The sequence below is a fragment of the Piliocolobus tephrosceles genome, chromosome 20, assembly GCF_002776525.5.
Source record: "Piliocolobus tephrosceles isolate RC106 chromosome 20, ASM277652v3, whole genome shotgun sequence".
NCBI classification, from domain to species: domain Eukaryota; kingdom Metazoa; phylum Chordata; class Mammalia; order Primates; family Cercopithecidae; genus Piliocolobus; species Piliocolobus tephrosceles.
The window spans coordinates 8,264,234-8,285,936 of record NC_045453.1 but is presented as its reverse complement, the minus strand read 5'-3'; the positions used below and the strand labels follow the sequence as shown (position 1 = coordinate 8,285,936).

General features: G+C 46.8%; 1 protein-coding gene across 8 annotated transcripts in view; it reads right to left on the bottom strand.

Moving 5' to 3' along the window:
* CEP250 (centrosomal protein 250) overlaps nt 1–21,195 on the bottom strand; it is a 60,606-nt gene extending 39,411 nt beyond the window's left edge. For 4 of the 8 annotated variants that reach the window (XM_023220523.1, XM_023220524.1, XM_023220518.2 and 1 more), the window contains exons 1-14: nt 21,103–21,177; nt 17,959–18,023; nt 15,933–16,055; nt 13,175–13,463; nt 12,108–12,164; nt 9,629–9,711; nt 9,238–9,403; nt 8,371–8,477; nt 7,897–8,148; nt 5,170–5,266; nt 2,997–3,098; nt 2,314–2,472; nt 1,594–1,772; nt 1,098–1,280 (exon numbers count right to left, since the gene is read on the bottom strand). In XM_023220523.1, the coding sequence (XP_023076291.1) occupies nt 1,098–1,280; nt 1,594–1,772; nt 2,314–2,472; nt 2,997–3,098; nt 5,170–5,266; nt 7,897–8,148; nt 8,371–8,477; nt 9,238–9,403; nt 9,629–9,711; nt 12,108–12,164; nt 13,175–13,360 (1,571 nt within the window). In that variant the 5' untranslated portion in view covers nt 13,361–13,463; nt 15,933–16,055; nt 17,959–18,023; nt 21,103–21,177. Of the gene's footprint in view, nt 1–1,097; nt 1,281–1,593; nt 1,773–2,313; nt 2,473–2,996; nt 3,099–5,169; nt 5,267–7,896; nt 8,149–8,370; nt 8,478–9,237; nt 9,409–9,628; nt 9,712–12,107; nt 12,165–13,174; nt 13,464–15,932; nt 16,056–17,958; nt 18,024–21,102 lie in introns of those variants that run through there. The other 4 variants (XM_023220521.1, XM_023220522.1, XM_031934713.1 and 1 more) reach the window with 4 other exon arrangements.
* Nucleotides 21,196–21,703: the final 508 nt, after the last annotated feature.

The window sequence follows — 21,703 nt, the reverse complement described above, 5'->3', positions numbered from 1 at the left end:
GGTTGGAATTACAGGGGTGCCTAGCCTTAAAATAGTTTTGACTTTTGAATCATATAAATGTATTATCAAGTCAGATAAATAAATTTAAAAACATATTATGATCTCTGTGGATTGTCTGCCCTTCTCCTTGGCACAGGGAGATCATTCTTAGCACAAGTCATGACCCTTACGGCAGCCCTTCAAGCTTCCACTATTCATGACTACCAGGTACAAGGAACTGGGGCACAGCAGAGGAGGGAAATACAGCAAAGATGAAGATATAACCCTGCTCCCAGTTATTAAAGACCTACCATACGCCAGGTTCTATGCTGGCATTTTCCAAAACATTGCTCTCATCTTCCCAGCAACCCTTCAAGGTAAATATTATCATTGTCATTCTACAAATAATCTGTCCATGTGACAGAGCCATAATTCAAACCAAGCTTTTGCCCAGCTCAAAGTCCTTGCTTTTTCTGTGACATCATAAAGGGGAATTTACAGATTAGCTGGGGCCATTGATTCTGGATTTCCTTTTCTTGACCAGTTAGCGCATTTCCCACTACTTCCCTGTATAAGGCTTACCCTTTAGCCAGCCCAGCCTACTCAGAACATGCCATGAACCTTCCTGCCTCCTTTTCTTTGCTAATCTATTCGTTGAGCTCTTCTCCCACTCTCTATTAACCAAATAGGTCAAGGCCCAGCTCAGAGTCTACTCTCTCCTCCATAAAGCATTCCCTAGTTCTCAATAATTAGCTGTCACTCCTGTGCTCCCAAAGGACTTAGTCTGAAACTTTATTTAACTCATACTTCATCCAGCCTCATGTCACAGTTAGTTGTCTGTCTTCTGGCAAGTTCCCTGAAATCAGGGCTTTTGTCTTATTCATTTCTGTATCCCCCTCAGTATCTCATCCCATATGGGTGATCAACTAAGAAAGACTTAACCAACTATGAACTTTCCATATTCATCTTTCTGCAAAGGAAGAAACAGCAAGCTAATCTGAACCCACTGCATGCCAGAGTTCTACATACTCTACTTTCTAAGAGAGGAGAGTAGGAGGGGAGGGTGTAGAGTTGAAGGAAGACCAGGCCCCAGCGAGGAGGAGACTGGTCTCACTTACAGACGCTCCCTCTCCCGGACAGCCAGGTGCAGTTCCTCCTGCTGTTCCTCCTTCTGGCCCTGGGCAGAGTCCCCCTGCAGCTGAAGCTCCACATTTGCCCTTCGCAGACGCCATGCCTCCTGCTCTAGCACTTCCAGCTGCTGCCGCAGCTCTTCCCTGGCCTTCTGCAGCAGCTCTCGCTCCCTGGAAGAAGGGATCAGAGATGAGCAGAGACCGTGGGACCTAAAATTCTTTCTGTAAGCAGGCATCACAGGGTCAAAAGACCCTGTTTCAACATCCCATCTTCCCTTTTGAGTGTGAAACCTTTTTATCATCACAAAGACTCCAACCCCCAAAGCTTGTTCTGGAGAAACAAGTGGAAACAGGGTAAAACAGCCAAGTCTCAGGGAGAACAGGATCAGCACACCAAAAACCTGATGGGAGTAGGTAAATGGCTGGATGATGACTGAGACCGAGACTAGGCTGGGAGGGTGGTATGAACAGCCCGTCTGCTCACTTGCTGAGAGAGTCCACCTCTCCCTGGAGGTCCACAGTCTGCCCTGCCAGAGTGTCCCGCTCCCCAGTGAGCTTCTGCAGCCGTTGTCTCAAGGCTTTGCCCTCTTCCTCCCACTGATCATGCTGCTGCTGCAACAAGTTCACAGCCTCTTGACAGCCTGTAAGCTGCTGCCTTAGGTCCTGTGGAGGGAGAGCAAGAGAAACCAGATATGAGCAAGAGCAAAGGAGGGATTTCAGAACCCTGAAAGTGGGGCTGGAGAAGGGGGTTGGGGGATGGTGCAACAAAAGTAAGCTGAGAAGGGAGATGCAACTATTCAAGAAGACAGTCCCTCAGAGGTCACTGGGCTTCTGTGGCTCTAGATTCTTAGAGTTCGTCATCTCCAAATGTACAGTGGCATGGGGGAGTGGTAAGTGTGCCTAGGACTCTCAGAACTGGAGAACACTGACCCAATAATCTCCCAGGGCTCTGGTTCCCAATCTTTGCATAGTGTTATGCAAAGATTGTACACCAAGTGAAGCACACCATTGGCGTGGAGAATGTGCCTGCTACTCACAAGCACAATTCAGCAGACACAGGCAGATTCACTCTGAGATACTGACAAAACACCTCATGACTGGTCAACAAAGTAAAAGGGATAGTCCAGGCTAGGGAGGTACCTGGGGCACAAACCAGTTTAGACACACACCCCTGTGACTGACGGGGAATGCTGAGGGTTCTTACCTGCACAGCCTGGTGTCTCCGAGTCAGCACTGAACGCACCAGAGTAAGAGCCTTGTCTGGATCCTGGTAATCAAACTGGCAGATGATACTAGAGTCCAGTTCCAAAGAGTTCTCATGATCAGAGCCTTGGGCTATATTGTCCCCTTCTTTCACCATGACCTGAAACCCAATACAGCAAGGTCACCACCCTACTGACCAAAGCCTAGAGTCTATACAGGGACTTAACCCTGTAGCCTGAACAAACCTGATGTTTTCCTTCTCAGGTCCTCTCCCTTGGGGGAAGGAGGGGAGTATCTGAGAGCATAAAAGTCTGGTTCCTTCAACTCTCCACCTTTGGTCACCCAAGTCTAGGACTAGCAACAAGGCTAGAACACTGTCTGAGGTAACAATAAATGAGGAAATGAAAGAAGAAACGATTGAGATATTGAAGACCAGAATCTAGCCTCCAGCCTGAGAACTGCAGCTAGAAACAGGAAAGAGGGCCTGTCCCATCAGGTAGTGCTAAGACATGAATGCTTAGCTATCTCTTAGGGTTCTGGTCTTCAAACACACAAAACTCATCCCCACAAGACTTTAAGCACCCAAACCTCAGAGACTGGAAATCTAGACAGGACTGAAAGGACATAGAGACCTGGGGAGTGGAGGCATAACCTGGTTACCATGAACAGAAGGCTTCCCAGTACCTGGGTTATATCCTTGATCACCTGCTGTAAAGACAACTTCTCCTCTTGGGCATTTCTACTAAGAGATGTTTCACGTTCCATGAATTCTGTGTGATTTGTCTCCTGAACAGGGAATAGAATAGAGCCTCAGAGTCAAACTATCAAAAGTGAATTTATTACTCCAGGACCCCAAACAACCAAAGTCTAATTCTGTCTGTTCTATCAGCCCCACTTTTTCCCTGACCATACATCAATGCTAATATGTTGCCCGAAGAGTGTGAAGACAATGTGATGTGGTGATTGCAAGTTTAGATTAAGTGACTACGAGTTCCAAATTAGACTTCACTGATTAGAATTCCTGCTCTATCATTTACTATGTTGGTAACCATAGTCAACAGTTTCTTTGAGCTTCTTTTTCTTTAAAATAGAAATAATTAACAGCAACTACTTGTTTTGAGGCTTAAATTATTCAACGTAGTGTCTGGAACAATGCAAATGTTCAATAAATGTAAGCTATTATTAGACAGGGGATGGGTGCTGTCTCTGAATAGTAAATGGATGCTTGAGACCTAATGCTAAACCAGAGAAACCTCTAGCCCTAAAGCTGGACATAATCTTGAAGACTCAAGAGTTCCTCTCTTCCTTCCTATTTGTGTTAGTGAAGGCCTGAAGACACAGACTTGCAACTATGTTTTATTTGGCTTATACAAAATTTGAATCAACATTTATAAATGGAAATATTTTACATAAAAATATAAATTTCTGGCTTCTTCCAAAAAGTTAACAAATGGGCCACACCCAGCCCCCATTCCTACATGGAAATGATTCACTGAAGTTGAATGGTGGATGCCTCCTCTAGATGAGACATTTATTATTCAGGGTCTCACAATCCCTATTACTCCTCATGATTTCCTTAATACTGAGCTCAAGTGACCCCTGCAGTCTTGAAAACTAAATACAACAGCACTGGAAAACCAGAATTCTTACAACTGAACCCACTTCATTTATTTACACCATCTTAGCCCCGTGGATATTCTGAATTGGCAAATTCCTGGGGAAAAAAAAAAAGGAATCAGAAAGCTACAATCCCTGTTGATCTCAGCTTGGATGAGAAGACTAAGGGTGTGCATTTGAATAGGGGTTCGGGAGCTACCTAAAATCAGAGATCTGAAAACTTGTAGAGATGAAACATGGTATTAAGCCGGAGGGTTCTAACATCCAACCTTAGGGAATCCCTCTGATAACATCCCTGGCAGATGTTAAGCCAATGACCAAAACCTCACTGCTTCACAAGACAGGCTGTTCAATTACTGAACAGTTCTAGTTGTGAGCCAGAATCTACACCCCTATTAACTTCTAGCTATTGACAATGGTTTTGCCCTGGAAAACATTAAATATGTAAATTCTCCTTTCTTTTTTCTTTTTTGAGACGGAGTTTCAGTCTTGTTGCCCAGGCTGGAGTGCAATGGCATAATCTCAGTCCACCACAACCTCCATCCCCCAGGTTCAAGCGATTCTCCTGCCTCAGCCTCCCGAGTAGCTGGGATTACAGGCATGCGCCACCACATCCGGCTAATTTTTTTGTATTTTTTTTAGTAGAGATGGTGTTTCTGCATGTTGATCAGGCTGGTCTCAAACTCCTGACCTCAGGTGATCCGCCCGCCTCGGCCTCCCAAAGTGCTGGGATTACAGGCGTGAGCTACCATGCCCGGCCCTTCGTAAACTCTCTTTTCCCAGTGTCAGTCCTTCAGATATGTGAAGGTGGCTGTCATGTCTTCAAGGGCCTTCAAAGGGCCTCAAGCTCTTTCTTCTCCCGGCTAAACACTGCCATACTCCTCAGTTGTTTCCCATGTGACTAGATTTTAAATCTCTCCACACATCCACTTCCTGGTAACTCACTACTTTGCCAATGTGTCTCTGAAGGTATGTGCCAATTCTCTGGTAAGGACACACTGCATACATATGCCATTGCAATTTCCCCAGGAATACGGTAGGGATAGTAGGCAATCAATAATATTTATTCAATGAATAAATGAATGAGTTAATTAATTTTCAGATGCAGCCAAAATTTATTTTTTAGCTTTAGAGGATTTCATCACAGAATATATAACTGGTATCCTGACTATCTGTCCGTAAAGGACAAGGAACCTACAAGCCCACGACCAATTCCTTTCCAGAACAAAGGATCACGTACCAGGATCTCCACTGTCTCTCTCAGAGCCTTTACCATCTTTTCATAATCTTCATTTTGCTTCTGAGACTGGGTCAGCAGAGCAGAGAGCTCAGTCACCCTAAAGAGAAGAGCATAGCACTGTCACCAGAACAGCCCATGGATGTGGACAGAGCTACAATGCAGCACACCCCAGCCCCAACCCCAGCTACTCCCAACTGCAGCCTCCCCCAAACCCCTTAGGCACCCCCAGCCCCTCTGCACTCCCTGAATACCACATGATGCTATAGCCTTGAAGTGGGGGAGCAAAAAACCACTCAGACACATGCAGGGATTTACCACATCTCAAGGCTGGAACACGTGTTTGGGGGCCCGAGAGCTGAAGGAAAGCCCTGGCCCAGGCCCTTCCAGGCCTCGCTTGATCTTGAAGTCAAGCACCCTGAAGCCAATAAGAACATTAGAATTGCACATGGGATAGTCCCAAGGTCCCTCCAGCCCGAGGTTCTGACTCTGATAGGGAAAAAGGAAGGGCAATTTGGGGAAGATTATGTTCAACCTTCTTGATATTAATCTCAAGGTCCAGCAAAATCACCAAACACTTAACACTGTACTTGGAGCTTACTGCTTGCTATTATGTGAGTGGCTAAATAAATATTTCTTGAATGAATGCTATTTAAAAGTTTAATTTTTTTTCAATTTTTTTTCCCAATTTTTTTTGAGACAGGGTCTTGCTCTGTTGCCCAGGCTGGAGTACAGTGGTGCAATCATATTTCACTCTCAAGCAATCCTCCTGCCTCAGCTTCCCAAGTAGCTAGAATTATAGGTGCATGCCACCACATGGCTATTTTTTTATTTTTACTTTTAGTAGAGACAAGGTCTCACTATGTTGCCCAGGCTGGTCTCAAACTCCTGGGTTCAAGTGATCCTCCTGGCTCAGCAAAAGTCTTTTTTTTTTTTTTTTTGAGATGGAGTCTCGCTCTGTTGCCCAGGCTGGAGTGCAGTGGCCAGATCTCAGCTCACTGCAAGCTCTGCCTCCTGGGTTCATGCCATTCTCCTGCCTCAGCCTCCCAAGTAGCTGGGACTACAGGCACCTGCCATCACGCCCGGCTAGTTTTTTGTATTTTTTTAGTAGAGACGGGGTTTCACCGTGTTAGCCAGGACGGTCTTGATCTCCTGACCTCGTGATCCGCCCGTCTCGGCCTCCCAAAGTGCTGGGATTACAGGCTTGAGCCACCGCGCCCAGCAGCAAAAGTCTTAATAATTTTGTTCTATACCATCTCTAAGAACCTTAGCGCACTGCATTGTCATTTGTCTAAGTATTGCATCACTCAACAAACATTCACTGGCCAGCCATGGTGGCTCAACCTGTAATCTTAGAACTCTGGGAGGCCAAGGTGGAAAGATTGCTTGAGCTCAGGAGTTCCAGACTGGCCTGGGAAACATAGCGAGACCCGACCTCTACAAAAAAATTAAAAAATTAGCCAGGCATAGTGGTGCATGCCTGTAGTCCCAGTTACTTTGGAGGCTGAGGCAGGAGGATTGCTTCAGTCCAGGAGGTCAAGGCTGCAGTGAGCTGTGTTTACACTACTGCACTCCAGCCTGGGCAACAGAGCTAGACTCTGTCTCAAAAAACAAAGAAACAAAATGTATTGAGTGTCTAGTATACGGCAGGTGAAGTACAAAGCACTAGAAATACAAAACTTACTAAGACTTGGTCTCTGCTTTTGTACTTCTCAGTGCCTCCAAAAGCAAAAACAAAAAATAGCCCTGCATTTTATGTATGTACCTCCAAGAGGTGAAGATACAACCCTCGTCATGGGCATATACGAACTTTGTCCTGAGATTCAGTGGGGCTCTCTACTCATTTCCCTGCCCTTCTACATCATTATTTTTTAAAAACCTACTTCATTATAATCCAAAAATTAAAACAGCCTAACCAAAAAAAGAAGGTGGGGGAAACTAAATCATCAATGAGATCAATGCTGTAATAAGAGGTTAAAAGACCACAGGGGCACAGTAACTTAGTAGGCTACTGAGGTCAGAGAAGGCTTCATAGAAGAGGTGACATTTCGGCGAGTTGCAGTGGCTCATGCTTGTAATCCCAGCACTTGGGGAGGCTAAGGCGGGTGGATCACGTGAGGTCAGGTATTTAAGACCAGCCTGGCCAACATGGTAAAACTACTAAAAATACAAATATTAGCAGGGTGTGGTGGCATGCACCTGTAAACAGTCCCAGCTACTTGGGAGGCTGAGGCAGCAGAGTCACTTGAAGCCAGGAGGCAGAGGTTGCAGTAGTTGAGATCATGCCACTGCACAATAGCCTGGGCGACAGAATGAGACTCTGTCTCAAAAAAAAAAAAAAAAAAAGAGGTAATATTTGACATTTGAACTGTGCCTTAGAGGATAAAGCAGAGAGAGAAGGGAGGGAGGCATTCCAGACTAAAGTTAGCAGGTGCAAAGACAGGGATGGGAAAGAGTTTGGCTGTTCTGGGAATGGTAAGTAGTTTGGTGTTGATGGAGGACAGAGTGATAGCTAGCTCTGTACATCAACAGGAGAGAAACTGGGCTGAAAGACAGGCTGAGGGTACAAGACCCAACTGTGGCATCAGGTTTCAAAGCAGATTCCCTCGGGCACATCTTCTCCCCCTCCATGGTAGGAATGTTCCTGGCATCTCCCTTGCCTGTCCCTAACCCTCTAAAGGAGTCGGCTCTCTCTCAGCAAACCCTTCCTGGGACCCCAAGCCATCTCACCGGTCCTGAAGTTCAGCCTTCTCCAGATCCCCTTGACTCTTCAGCTGTATTAACTCCTGGCTCCTTTCATGGGCTTCCTTCTCCAGCTCCTGGGTCTTGGCTAGCAGCAGCAGCAACTGGGCCGGCTCCCGCCCATCCATTCTTCCAGATCCGTTGGGTTCCCGAGACTGTGCTCCCACAGTCAAGCGCAGACAACAGGTCAACAGGGACCCTGAAAGCCTCACATGCTCAGCTTTTAGCTCCGTCAAATCTCTGAGTACAAGCAAGGAAAACAGCAGACTCCACTAGGAACCAGGGAAGGAGTGTGGTGATCAGGCCCAGTGAAGCCTGAGAAGCAGGGCTGGGAAAAATCATCTGCTTCCAACACCACCAACTCCCCCACCCCCACAGCTGATGCCGCTTCTATAGCAGCCCACTGTTATTAGTCCAGAATTGGTAGGGGCAAACCTCCTCCCTTCTTTTCCCCACACTGACCTGTCAGTAGCTGACTTCATTTCCAGGAAGTGGCGTCGGAATGTCACCACCTCCCGCCATAGACTGAGAAGGCGACCATGCTCCCCTTTCAGGTAGCCCTTGAAGAACTGTGTGTTCAGAAACCCAGGTCATACCCAAAGGCAGAGGGCTATCTTTTGCCAACACAAGAGTCTTGGATTCCTCCTGACTACTGAGGAAAGGAAGGAGGGACTTACAGGAGATAGTTTATGAACGGGTATCTATCCAGGTTATGCTGAAGGGTTTAATGAAGTTGGCAGTGGGATTCCAGAGGTCAGAGAGCCTAGGATGAGGATATTGCCTTCCTCTGCGCCAGATTAGAAAAGGATACACAGTAGCTGCTTAACAAATGGGATCTATTACCACAGACTTTTCTAAGGAGGAGTCAGTGATATACATAAACCACTGAGCACAAAGCAAAAATGCAGGAAACATTTGTTTCCTTCAGCTGGGACCTGAAAATTCCTCAGGGCCCATAACTGCTCTTTCTTTCCCATTCAGTTTCTTATCTACCTCTTTAGCTTCTAGATATGCAAGACCTCCAGACCAGGAGTCAGTAAGCTTTGAGATCCATTGAAAACCTAAGCTCGTCACTGCTGCAGGAAGAGTTGCTGTGAGTGTCATGCTACCTCCCAACAGAACCTAGACTAGGCAGGTAGTGGCAGGTCTAAGCTGAAGGCCCAAGAAGGGTGAGGCTGCCAGCATGCACAGGTCAGGATGGTCAGGGACTTTAACTGCAACAGCTCAGTTTCCATCCAAGTCCTGAAGTTAACGCCTTCCAGTACTGACCAGGGCAGCATCCAGAATGCACAGCCTTCCTTTTGCAGTTCCAGTCCCCATTCTTCCTACCTCCTGCTCCATCCGCCACTGGCTCTCCTTCCTCATTAGCTCATCCCGGGCCCGGCTCCAGTCCACTGTCAATTTTTCCACATCTTCCCTAAGGGCTTTATTCACCACGTCAGCTTTTTCCATGTGCAGTCGAAGCTGGGTGTTCACCTCTGCTAGACTCTCACACCTGCACTGGGGAACGGTAAAAGCGGGTACAAAATAAAGGTCTGGTCCAACACTTGGACCTCCTGGGAGTAAGATGGCAACTACTGAAATTTCCATTGCAGGAATTAGAGGGCTACGGCTGAAGTCCATGGCTCTAATCCACATTAGCCCTCAGGGCAGAGGGTTCCCATCAGCCTTTTCCACTAACTGGCCAATCACCCAGGTCAGAAAGTTTAGGGTCCATCACCTCTGCTGCTCCTCCTCCAGTCGGACCAGCAGCTCATCCAAGTTTGGCTCCTCCACATTTTCCCACCTCTGGGGGATCGGTCCCTGCGCCAGACAGAGACAAGCCTTACTTACCTCCAAAGAGAACATCACTCAGACCAGTTCCCTGAGGCTCCCTTCCATGGCAGTCCATTCTCTTTTTATTCTTTCTCCCCTTTGTTAGCAATATGCTTCTCTTCTCAATCACTGCATCCCTCACTCCAAAAGTAAAATGACCTCTCCTGAAAGATAGCCTTCGGTAGTAAAAAGAATCTTCAACCTAAGAAGTGATACATCTTTCACTAATGGCCTTAACTTCCACTATACTAATTGTTTGACCTTGGGAAGTGACTTAACCTCTTTCATCTTTTTTTTTTTTTGGAGACAGAGTCTCACTCTGTCGCCCAGGCTGGAGTGCAATAGCATAATTTCAGCTCACTGCAACCACTGCCTCCCAGGTTCAAGTGATTCTCCTGCCTTAGCCGCCCAAGTAGTTGGGATTACAGGCACCCACCACCATGCCTAACTAATTTTTGTATTTTTAGTAGAGATGGGGTTTCGCCATGTTGGCCAGGCTGTTCTTGAATTCCTGGCCTCAAGTGATCCACCCACCTCAGCCTCCCAAAGTGCTGGGATTACAGGCATGAGCTACCACACCCAGCATGGGAAGTCACTTAACTTCTTAGAGCTACAGTGTCTCCAGCTACAAAATGAAAGTGATATCATTCCCTTCAGAAAGTTGCTGTGCAGGTTAAGAGACACAATTACAGATGCTCCTTGACTTATGCTGGAATTTCATCCCATAAACCCATCATAAGTTGAACGTAAGTTACAGATGTGTTTTCAACTTATGACATTTTCTTTTTTTCTTTTTTTGAGACAGTCTAGCTCTGTTGCCCACGCTAGAGTGCAGTGGTGCAATCTTGGCTCACTGCAACCTCCGCCTCCTGGGTTCAATGATTCTCCTGCCTCAGCCTCCCGAGTAGCTGGGATTACAGGCACGCACCATCATGCCCGGCTAATTTTTTGTATTTTTAGTAGGGATAGGGTTTCACCATGCTGGCTAGGTGGGTCTTGAACCCCTGATTTCGTGACCCACCCACCTCGACCTCCCAAAGTGCTGGGATTACAGGCGTGGGCCACTGCGCCCGGCCAACATTTTTAACTTATGATATTTTCAACTTAACAGTGAGTTTGGGCCGGACGCAGTGGTCCACACTTGTAATACCAGCAGTGGGAGGATTGCTTGAGTCTAAGAATTTGAGACCAGCCTGGGCAACATAGAGAGACCCTGTGTCTACAAAAAATAAAAAAATTAGCCAGGTGTGGAGGCATGTATCTGTAGTCCCAGCTACTTTTTGGGACGCTGAGTTGGGATGATCACTTAAGCCCAGGAGGCTAAGGCTGCAGCGACCTGTGATTGCACCAGCGCACTCCAGCCTGGGCGACAGAGTAAGACTCTGTCTCAAAAAAACCAACCAACCAACCAAACAAGCAAACAAAACAACCCCAAACAATGGGTTTATCCAGATGTAACCCCATCATAACCCAAGGAGCATACTGAATGCATATAGCTTTCACACCATCATAAAGTTGAAAATTTGCAACGATCCTAAGTTGCGGGGGACCATCTGTATATGACAGTGCCGCATGCTGCCTGGCCTGCATTGAAGGTGCTCTATAAGTTTTGGTTCTTTCCTTCCTCTGAGAGAACTTTTCTTTTTTTTTCTTTTTTCTTTTTTTTCTGAGACGGAGTCTCGCTCTGTCGCCCGGGCTGGAGTGCAATGGCGCATTCTCAGCTCCCTGCAAGCTCCGCCTCCCGGGTTCCGGCCATTCTCCTGCCTCAGTCTCCCGAGTAGCTGGGACTACAGGCGCCCGCCACCTCGCCCGGCTAGTTTTTTGTATTTTTTTAGTAGAGACGGGGTTTCACCATGGTAGCCAGGATGGTCTCGATCTCCTGACCTCGTGATCCGCCCGTCTCGGCCTCCCAAAGTGCTGGGATTACAGGCTTGAGCCACCACGCCCGGCCGAGAGAACTTTTCTGAAGAAAATGTGAGAAGGTACTGAGAGGGAGCTGGAACAAAGGCAAATAAATGGGTTTTTCAAAGCCAATTCTAATAGCACAGACATCCCTTTGCTGCAGATGTGCTGTAGGCTCGCAAAGGCCTGCATCTAAGACAAACACTGACACCTGCTGGGGGAAACATGCACTTTTTCCCACTAATCCCACACTCCTTCCAATCTAATTTACATTTTGTCCTTTGAGAACCAAGGGTTGGAATCTGACAGGCCAGTTAGGTCCAATGAAGATATCAGTGTAATAAACCTCTCAGAGGCTGAGAAAGAGAGACTTCTACCAAACACCTCAATTGTACACTCCAACCTCCCTCAGTGAACAAATGAAACCTAACAAGTATATTCACTGAGGACCCAGGGGGCACACAGAGCTCAGCCTCACTCACTCCAGTGGCTTCCAGCCGCTTCTCCAGCTCTTGGCACCAGCTCCGGTACTGCAGCACCTGCGGCAAAAAGAACAGGCCCTGGGCAATGAACACAGCTGGCACAAACAGCCCAAAGCAAAGGCCCCTGAGGATCTTAGGCAAACTTGCTATGAACAGGGGAACTGGGTGGTGACAGTAAGGTAAGGCCATAACATCTTATAGTTTCTATTTGGGCATTTTTTTCTTTTTTGAGATGGAGTCTCTCTCTGTCTCCTAAGCTGGAGTACAGTGGCGCAATCTTGGCTTACTGGAACCTCCGCCTCCCAGGTTCAAGTGATTCTCCTACCTCAGCCTCCCGAGTAGCTGGGATTACAGGAACATGCCACCACACTCAGCTAATTTTTGTATTTTTAGTAGAGACTGGGTTTTGCCATGTTGGCCAGGCTGGTCTCGAACTCCTGACCATAGGTGATATAGCCACCTCAGCCTCCCAAAGTGCTGGGATTACAGGCATGGGCCACCGCGCCTGGCCTTATTTGGGCATTTAAATAATACTTTCTATATGAGCGAGACTCCTTCTCAAAAATAAATAAATAATACTTTCTATATGCCTTTTATATCATAGAGGCAAGATCATGGGCTTTGGCTCTAGACTAGGTGAGAAAACCTGGATAACTAACTTAACCCTTGTGAATTTCATCTTTAAAAGAGAAATATTAGCCGAAAGTGGTGCACACATGTGGTCCCAGATACTCGAGAGGCTGAGGCAGGAGGACTGCCTGAGCCCAGGAGGTTGAGGCTGCAGTGATCTGTGATCATACCACTGCACTCTAGCCTGAGCAACAGAGCAAAACCCTATCTCAAAAATAAAATAAAATAAAAAGGATATAATATGTACCTCGTGGAACAGCTGTGAGCATCAAAAGAGAAGCTGTACATGAAAGCTAGAAGGTCTGGGTCTTATCTCACTAAGCTAGATGTAGGCCAATCCCACCACAAGGCTCTGCCTCCTACAACCCTTATCTCATCTCAGCATCCAGCTCTGGGGGTTGTTCTCTTTCCCCTCCTCAGAAGGGCAGCTGCCTCACCTTGGCCTGCAGCTTCCTCACAAGGGTTGCTTGTCTCTGCTGGGCCTCCTGGGAGTTCTTCAGCTTCCGCCAGGAGGCTGCCTGATTCTCCGCCATCTGCTGCTGTAGTGCCAGCACCTGCTCTTCCAGCACCAGCTGCAGTGACTGGGGCTTCATGTTGTTCAACCCAGGGTTTCTTGTCTCCATGAGGGCACCAGGTGGCAGGCCCACAGGTCCCTAGGTAGCCAGAGGGTGTTCACGTCCAGCAGAGTCTCTAACCATTGCCATGCCACTTCAACCTCCTCTTGAACTGGGGACCAAAGCACATAGTCAAATTGAAAGGACTGTTCTTGTACTATATACAAGACTCCTCAGAACCTTTAAAATACTAAAAGGGACCCTCATCTCTGAATGGCACTATGATGAGCAGCATTCCCCAAATTTGACCATGAGACAAGCTTACAGGACTAGTGTCTCCTGGCATGCCTTTCGGAACTCTGCACTAAACCAAGAGCTCCTGGTTTATCACTGCATCCTTAGTTCCTGGCACAGTGGCTCACAAACACTTGTTGAATGAATCGCTGAAGGTGTTCTTAATCTAGCAGGGGAAATAGGCACACACAATTATAATATATTGGCATGTGAAATAATAAGATGGTATGAGAAAACAAAGGAAGAGAACTTAACCCAGCCCGGGGGTGCTGTGAACTGAGTGAATCATCATCATCATTGTTAACACTTGCTGAGTGCTTCTGGCATGCTGTTGCTTTAAGTACTTTACATGCATTACGTCATTTTGTTTTTACAAAAATCTTGAAACCTTCCAATGCCTTCCCATTACACTTCACCAAACGTACTATTATAACTCTTTATATATAGATGAGGAAACTGGGGCTTTAAAAGGTTAAAAAACTTGTGCCAGGGCCGGGCGCGGTGGCTCACGCCTGTAATCCCAGCACTTTGGGAGGCCGAGGCAGGCGGATCACAAGGTCAGGAGTTCAAGACCAGCCTGGCCAACATGGTGAAACCCCATCTCTACTAAAAACACAAAAAATTAGCCGGGCGTGGTGGCGGTCTCCTGTAATCCCAGCTACTCGGGAGGCTGAGGCAGGGGAATTGCTTGAACTGGGAGGTGGAGGTTGCAGTGAGCTGAGACCATGCCACTGCACTCCAGACTGGGCGACAGAGCGTGACTCCATCTCAAAAAAAAACAAAAAACAAAAAACTTGTGCTAGGCCACACAGCTGGCATGTGGTTGACGAGAGATTTGAACACAAGTAGTCTATCTGACAAAGAAAAGGGGTAGCAGGCATTTCAGGCAAGGGATCCAAAAGAGAGAAGGAACCAGTGGCAGCAGGATGGCCAAACACCCTCAACCACCAGGAGCTGGGCTAAAACAGGGCAACAGGCCACCACAGGCAGAGGTGGCCAGCCTAATGGTGAGCTTCAGAGATACCCAGGACAGGGGAAGGCATGGTGGTAAAGAAGAGTTCTGGGTGCTATTCCAAGGTCTGCCTCCAATGGGCTCTGTGACCTCAGATGTGCTACTTCCCTTTCTATTTCCTCATCCAGAAATGAGGGCATCATGACCTCTGAGTTACTTAGGCCTCTAAAACACACAATTATCCCATAACCTGGGCCAAGGGAAGAGTTCTCTCATTTTATTAACCCTAAGACTCTCACCAGCAGGGCTAAGGAATATCTGTATTTTCAACTACCTATCAACAAAATGGTATAGACAGCGAATGCAAACCTAACATCTGCACATATAGTAGAAATTTCAAGGGCCCCAAATCCCTTTAATGCACCAAACTATTGATTTCCCACATCCTGGCTCAAATGCCACGTCCTGTCATGTCCTCCCAGATTAACCCAGAAAGAGTTCATCACTTTTATAGCTATATACACAGAGAGAATACATATGTTCTGATGTCTACTCTACATCTTATCATCATAGTCTATTTTCTCTGCTAATCCATAAGTGCCTCAAAGGAAGGAGCCGTCTAATTCATTATAATTGTAAAGTGTCAACAATGTCCAATGAAGAAATGCATGTGAGCCTCACTCCTGGCAGAGCTAAGCCTTGGGCCAGAGATGACAAATCAGGGCCCTGCTAGCGCTTTTCAGCCATTGTGTGGCCCACATAATAGTTTTTAAGCATTCAAATTAGGTGCCGACATTTATCACTGGGACAAAGTACATAAAATCCATATTTCTGGTTCCTTTGGAAAATGGGAATGCCTAGTGACGCTTGACCCACATTTCAATAAGGCAACAACCAGTGGCACAGTTGAATAGTGCCTGCCCCTTTAGACAGGGCACATGCTCCGTGCAGTTGAACAGCGCCTGCCCCCTTTAGACAGGGCGTGTGCTCTGCACGGTTGAATAGTGTCTGCCCCCTTTAGATAGGGCATGTGCTCTCCAGTTCATCGTGGCCTCCCCTATACACACACCAATTCTCTCCCTCACAATGATAGCATATTTCAGTTGTCATTTATCATTGCAACTGTGCTATTGTTTCTGTTATAGTAGCACTATAGAGGAAAACTCAGCTTACTAATTTACATTACCTCCTGAACAACCGAAGATTCTTGAGTTTGCAGAGCCTGTACTAGGCAGTAAAGAAAGTGTATAAAGAATAGAATGGCACCAATAAAGGTTTCGTGGCACCAGTACTCCAGGCCTCTTCCTAGCCTACGAACCAGGGTAATACAACCTTTCCCCATACTATGACACCCTCCTTTTCAGCCTTTTTGCCAAGGCTGTGTGACCAACTCACCATGGTGCTATGAAATGCTGGCTCTGTTGAGTGCAATGAAGCTCAATCCCTCTCTGCTGGTTGTAGGCACAGACCTTCCAGGAAACTGTTCTCTTATCCCAGGATTTCTGCCAACAACTCTACCTACAATAATGTAGATCCAAGTTACTTCAAGAGAACTGAGGAGTCTTTTCTCTCCTAGTATTGTGAGGGCTGAGCCAGGCTTTTGCATGCAGTGGGAGTTTATGAGGCCCCAAAGGCCCCTCACACTTTGTTGAATCCCCACCCCAAAACATTAGGTTGAAACATAAGAAATTGCTAATATTATCCTATTATTATTATTAAAGGATCTAGCTGTCACCCAGGCTGGAGTATGATGGTGCAATCATAGCTCACCGCAGCCTCAAACTCCTGGGCTGAAGGGATCCTCCAGCCTCAGCCTTCAGAGGAGCTGAAGGTGTGTGCCACCAAGCCTTTTTTTTTTTTTCTTTTGGTAGAGACAAGGTTATGCCTTGTTGCCTGAGCTTGTCTCGAACTCCTGGTTTCAGGCAGCCACCCTCTGGCCCAAACCTCCCAAAGTGCTGGCATTATGGGTGTGAGCCACCGAGCCCAGCCTCACCCATTATTTTTTACCTACAAAAATGGCAATTTCACATAGTTCAACCTAATATCTCCAATAAGCAGTCCTGCCACACATAGTTCTATGAATTCTCATTTGAGTTTTCTTTTAGGACATGGCTGTCAGTAACTTGCAAACATGATTTGGCAAGGTGGTATTAGTAATACTTCAACAAATAAATGAAATTATAGTAGAATTATAAAATTACTTTAGCAAATAATTAAAAAATTGTAAAGCTATTTAGAAATTTAGTCCAACCCCCCTCATCTTGCAGATAAAGAAACTGAGGCTTGTAGAGATAAAGCAACTTCATTTTGTTTATATTTTTACATGCCCCAGTTATCTCAAAAAATGATTTGCGTGGCCAGGCGCAGTGGCTCACACCTGTAATCCTAGCACTTTGGGAGGCTGAGGCGGGCAGATCACTTGAGGTCAGAAGTTCGAGACCAGCCTGGCCAACACTGTTCAGCCTGGGCGAAAAGAGCAAGACTCTATCTCAAAAAAAAAAAAAAAAAGATTTGCATTATAGCAAATATACCATACTAAAAGGGAAGACTGGGTGCAGGGTGTACAGGAACTCTCTGTACTATGCAATTTTTCTGTAACCCTAAAATTGTTGTAAAAAATAGTTTAAAAAAAGATTTTGTTTTTTAAAACCAAAACAATCCTCATAAAACTTAAATTTATTAAAACAAGAATGAGCCGGGCGCGGTGGCTCAAGCCTGTAATCCCAGCACTTTGGGAGGCCGAGACGGGTGGATCACGAGGTCAGGAGATCGAGACCATCCTGGCTAACACGGTGAAACCCCGTCTCTACTAAAAATACAAAAACTAGCCGGGCGAGGTGGCGGGCACCCATAGTCCCAGCTACTTGGGAGGCTGAGGCAGGAGAATGGCGTGAACCCGGGAGGCGGAGCTTGCAGTGAGCTGAGATCCGGCCACTGCACTCCAGTCCGGGCGACAGAGCGAGACTCCGCCTCAAAAAAAAAAATAAAATAAAATAAAAAAATAAAACAAGAATGAAAGGGAAGTGACAGAGAAAAATTATCTCAGGAATCTTTCTGAAATTCGGATTTCATTCTGAGCTTCCTCAAGACACAGTTCAGCATCCTTTTATGAACACACTGCTGGATCAGATCTGCTAGGAATAAACTAGCAGAAGCCCCAAAGGGAAGGTAAGTTTCAATGTGCCTGAGAAAGGGAAAAGAGCAGTAGCTGGCAAATTGTAACAAACTGGATTACATTCAAATAAGATAATGAGTGTCACTGTACTTCTAAGCTGTAAACCACTGAGCCAATGTTATCATTATTGCAGGAAAAAGGAAAAGATTCACTTCTTTTGTACATTAATTTATCCCATAAACACTCATGAATTTCACCTCAGTATCAAGAGTCTGCCACGGTGGTACAGAAATGAACAAGACCTACCTTCCTACTTTTGCTAAGAATCAGAAGACAGCACCCTTACTAAGGACCAATAGCCACCTGTGAACCTGGAGTGGAAAGTGACAGAAGAGGGAGATAAATTATGTATTTGGTCCTCTCTCATCCAAAATACTACAAAAGGAGTATTTAAATAAAGTTTAAAAGAGAAGCAATACCACCACCTAAACTTGGAATAGAGGCATAAATGCTACAAGGACTAAGATGCAGAATGGTATTAAATACAATTTGTCACTTAAAGCAAAAACTGAAAAATATTTGAGGACACAAACATTTTATTTATTGAAAAAGAAACTACAATATAGACATTTGTGTACAGAGACAATTTGTTTCTTATTCTTGAAAACAAAAAAGAAACAAATTACCATGCAGCTCCTTATTTAAATCTCATGTGGGGCCTTTCTCTCTTGTTCTCCTCCAACCTCTGGCCTCTCCTACTCAGTCTCCTTTGCTGCCTTTTCTTATCTCCCCAATATCTGAAGTTTGGAAACCCCAAGGCTTCAGACCTCTTCTCCATCTCCATTCATTTCCAAGGTAATCTGATCCAGTGTTTTGTTTTGTTTTTGAGACAGGATATGGCTCTGTCATCCAGGCTGTAGTGCACTGGCATGATCTCAGCTCACTGCAACCTCTGCCTCCCCAGTTCAGGTAATTCTCATGTCTCAGCCTCCCGAGTAGCTGGGATTACAAGCATGTGCCACAACGACCAGCTAATTTTTTTGTATTTTTAGTAGAGACAGGGTCTCACCAAGGCAGGAGGATCTCTTGAGGCCAGGAGTTCAAGACCAGCCTGGGCAACACAGGGAGATTCCCACCTCTAAAAAAAACAAAACAAAAAATTGCTGGTTGTGTGGCATGCACCTGTAGTCCCAGCTACTTGGGAGGCTGAGGTGGCTGGGCTACTTGAGCCCAGGAGTTCGAGGCTGCAGTGAGCCACGATCACACCACTGCACTCCAGCCTGCGACAATATGCTCTCTCAAATAAATAAATAAATAAATAAATAAATAAATAAATATCACCTCTCCACATAACACTGGTACTTTTATTTACCTTACCATGCTTTTTCTGTCCCTATCTAATTATTATGTAATATACTTACCAAAATGCAGATTCCACAAGCGCAAAAGCATTGTTTTACTGAATGCTGTCCCAGCTCCTAAAACACAGCCTGCTTTATAATAGGTGCCCATTATTACTGACTATTATAGGACATTAGGTCACATGATCCATATTATTACCAATGGTCTTGCAAAATGCTAACAGCTCTATTACCTATCTAAAAAGCAAAAAACAGACTGGGTGTGGTGGCTCACACCTGTAATCCCAGCACTTTGGGAGGCTGAGTTGGGCAGATCATTAGAGACCATGAGTTCGAGACCAGCCTGGCCAACATGGCAAAACCCCATCCCTCCTAGAAATACAAAAATTAGCCGGGCATGGGCAGGCGCCTGTAATCCCAGCTACTCAGGAGGCCGAGACGGGAGAATCACCTGAACCTGGGAGACAGGAGGTTGCAGTGAACCGAGATCGCACCATTGCACTCCAGCCTGAGTGACAGAATGAGACCGCACCCCCACCCCCCCCAAAAAAAAAAGTAGGGGGAGGGATATAACTTATACCTTGGTCAGCGGCAGAGCAATGACTGAACCCCAGCCTGATTCCAAATTCTACTCTCTGCATTACATTAGCTGCTAAAGCATGGACATTACATTACCTAAAGCCATGGACTACGAACTCACAGCTTTGTGAGGGGCACTTCTCAAATAGGAATAATGACACCTATGTCTGCAGCTTTCTGATTGAAAAGGAGCAAAGAAAGGTAGTACTAAAAGAACAGAGGGCGTACCAGTAGCCTTGGTTTTGTTGTGACCTCTATAAATTTAGGAACACCAGTTCTCCTTTCTAAGCCTTCTCAGGAAAATGCTGATTACAATCCTAGCCGCCAATAACTCCCGAGGCCAAAGTAAAGATCAATTCAAGAGACATTCATTAAACCAAAGGCAATCTAGTCAAGTTATCAAATGCCCTGGGGACAGTTTCCCAGCTCCATCCACTTATTAGTTGTGGGACTCCCAGTAAATTACTTTTTCTAATGTACCTCAGTTTCTTCACGGGTAAAACGTGAAGATACAGAAAGATCTCACCCCACAGGACTGTTGGAAAGATTAAATAGGCCTTTGGCCCAGCGGGGTGGCTCACGCCTGTAATCCCAGCACTTTGGGAGGCCGAGGCGGGCGGATCACCTGAGGTCAGGAGTTCGAGACCAGCCTGGCCAACATGGAGAAACCCCGTTTCTACTAAAAATATAAAATTAGCCGGGTGTGGTGGCGCATGCCTGTAGTCCCAGCTACTCAGGAGGCTGAGGCAGGAGAATCGCTTGAACCCGGGAGGCGGAGGTTGAGGTGAGCTGACATCGCGCCATTGCACTCCAGCCTGGGCAATGAGCGAAACTCCGTCTCTAAATAAATAATAAATGGGCCCTATGTGTAATGCATTCAGTAGCACCTGACAATTTGTGACCATTCCGTACAGTAAGCCGTGACTATTATCATCACGTGCTAGGCCCTGGGATCTACAGATGAAAAAGGCAAGGCATAACATCTAACGAAGGAGCTTACGATGTCAACAAGCGGCAGGGAAAGTAACTCGGTGCAGCGAGTGCAAAAACCGAGAAGCGAATGCAGCTGCGCCTGGAGAAAGCGGCGGCGAAGTGATACTTCAGCAGGGTCCTGAAGAATGGGAGCTCCAGAGTTGGTTGGCGAGTGGGACTGGGCTCTTGGATAGATCACGTGCAAAGCCGCCAGGACACAGAGAGCGAGAGGGACGGGAGGGCGGGAGAGCGCGGCGCCTCGCCCTCTCAACCTGGGACTGGGGCTACTGGACACGAGGGTCCGGATGCTCTCCTTCGGCGCCGACTGGAGCTTAGGGTACTGGTGGCAGCAGGAAGCTGAGGCAAGCGGGCCCCGACCCTAACGACGCGTCCCAGCCCCTCTTTGGGCCTAGGGTTCCCAGCCCAGGTAACAAGAGGCCGCTGCGCGAACGGGATTCCCTCAGGAGCCCTAGACGGGCGGGTCTCTGGGCTTCGGACGGTTAACCCGAGCACCTCCCGCCTGCCCCTGAGGCCCCACCTCACCACGCTCGGCTCCAGCAGACGCCCGGCTAGTTGCTCAGCGCTGGAGCTGCTGCAGCCTCTGCTAAGGCCCCGCCGGGGACGGCTCCGCCCCCCAAACTCCCGCCCTTTGGGAGGGGCCCGCCCCGCCAAGTCCTGCACCTATAGGCAGACTGCGCCGGCGCAGGGCCTCCCGCCATATTGGGTATTGGCAGCCGACTTACTAGAGAGGCCCTGAAGGAAAGGGAGTATTATTTTGAGAATTATAAGATCCCTCGCCAGAAATGAGGACGGTCAGGGTCTCTGGATTCGCGAAAGGGATATTTCGGAAGCAGAGAAGAAAAATTGCCCTCAATCATCTCTCTTTAGGCTTCAGTGTTTTATATATAGCGCATGTGCAAGGTCACCTGGTTCTAGGTGCGCCTGCGCACAGCTCCACCTACAAACCAGACTACAATTCCAACTGCGCCAGAAACAAAGGGGCTTGCTGCCACTGGTTGGCGATTATACTGGCAGCGCGATCAGTTTCTGAGGGTTTTTCACCTTGCTGCTCAGACGCTCCCAGCAGCTTCAGGCAGCATAACACTTACAGGCGAGTTACTTACTCAGCACTCGGTTTT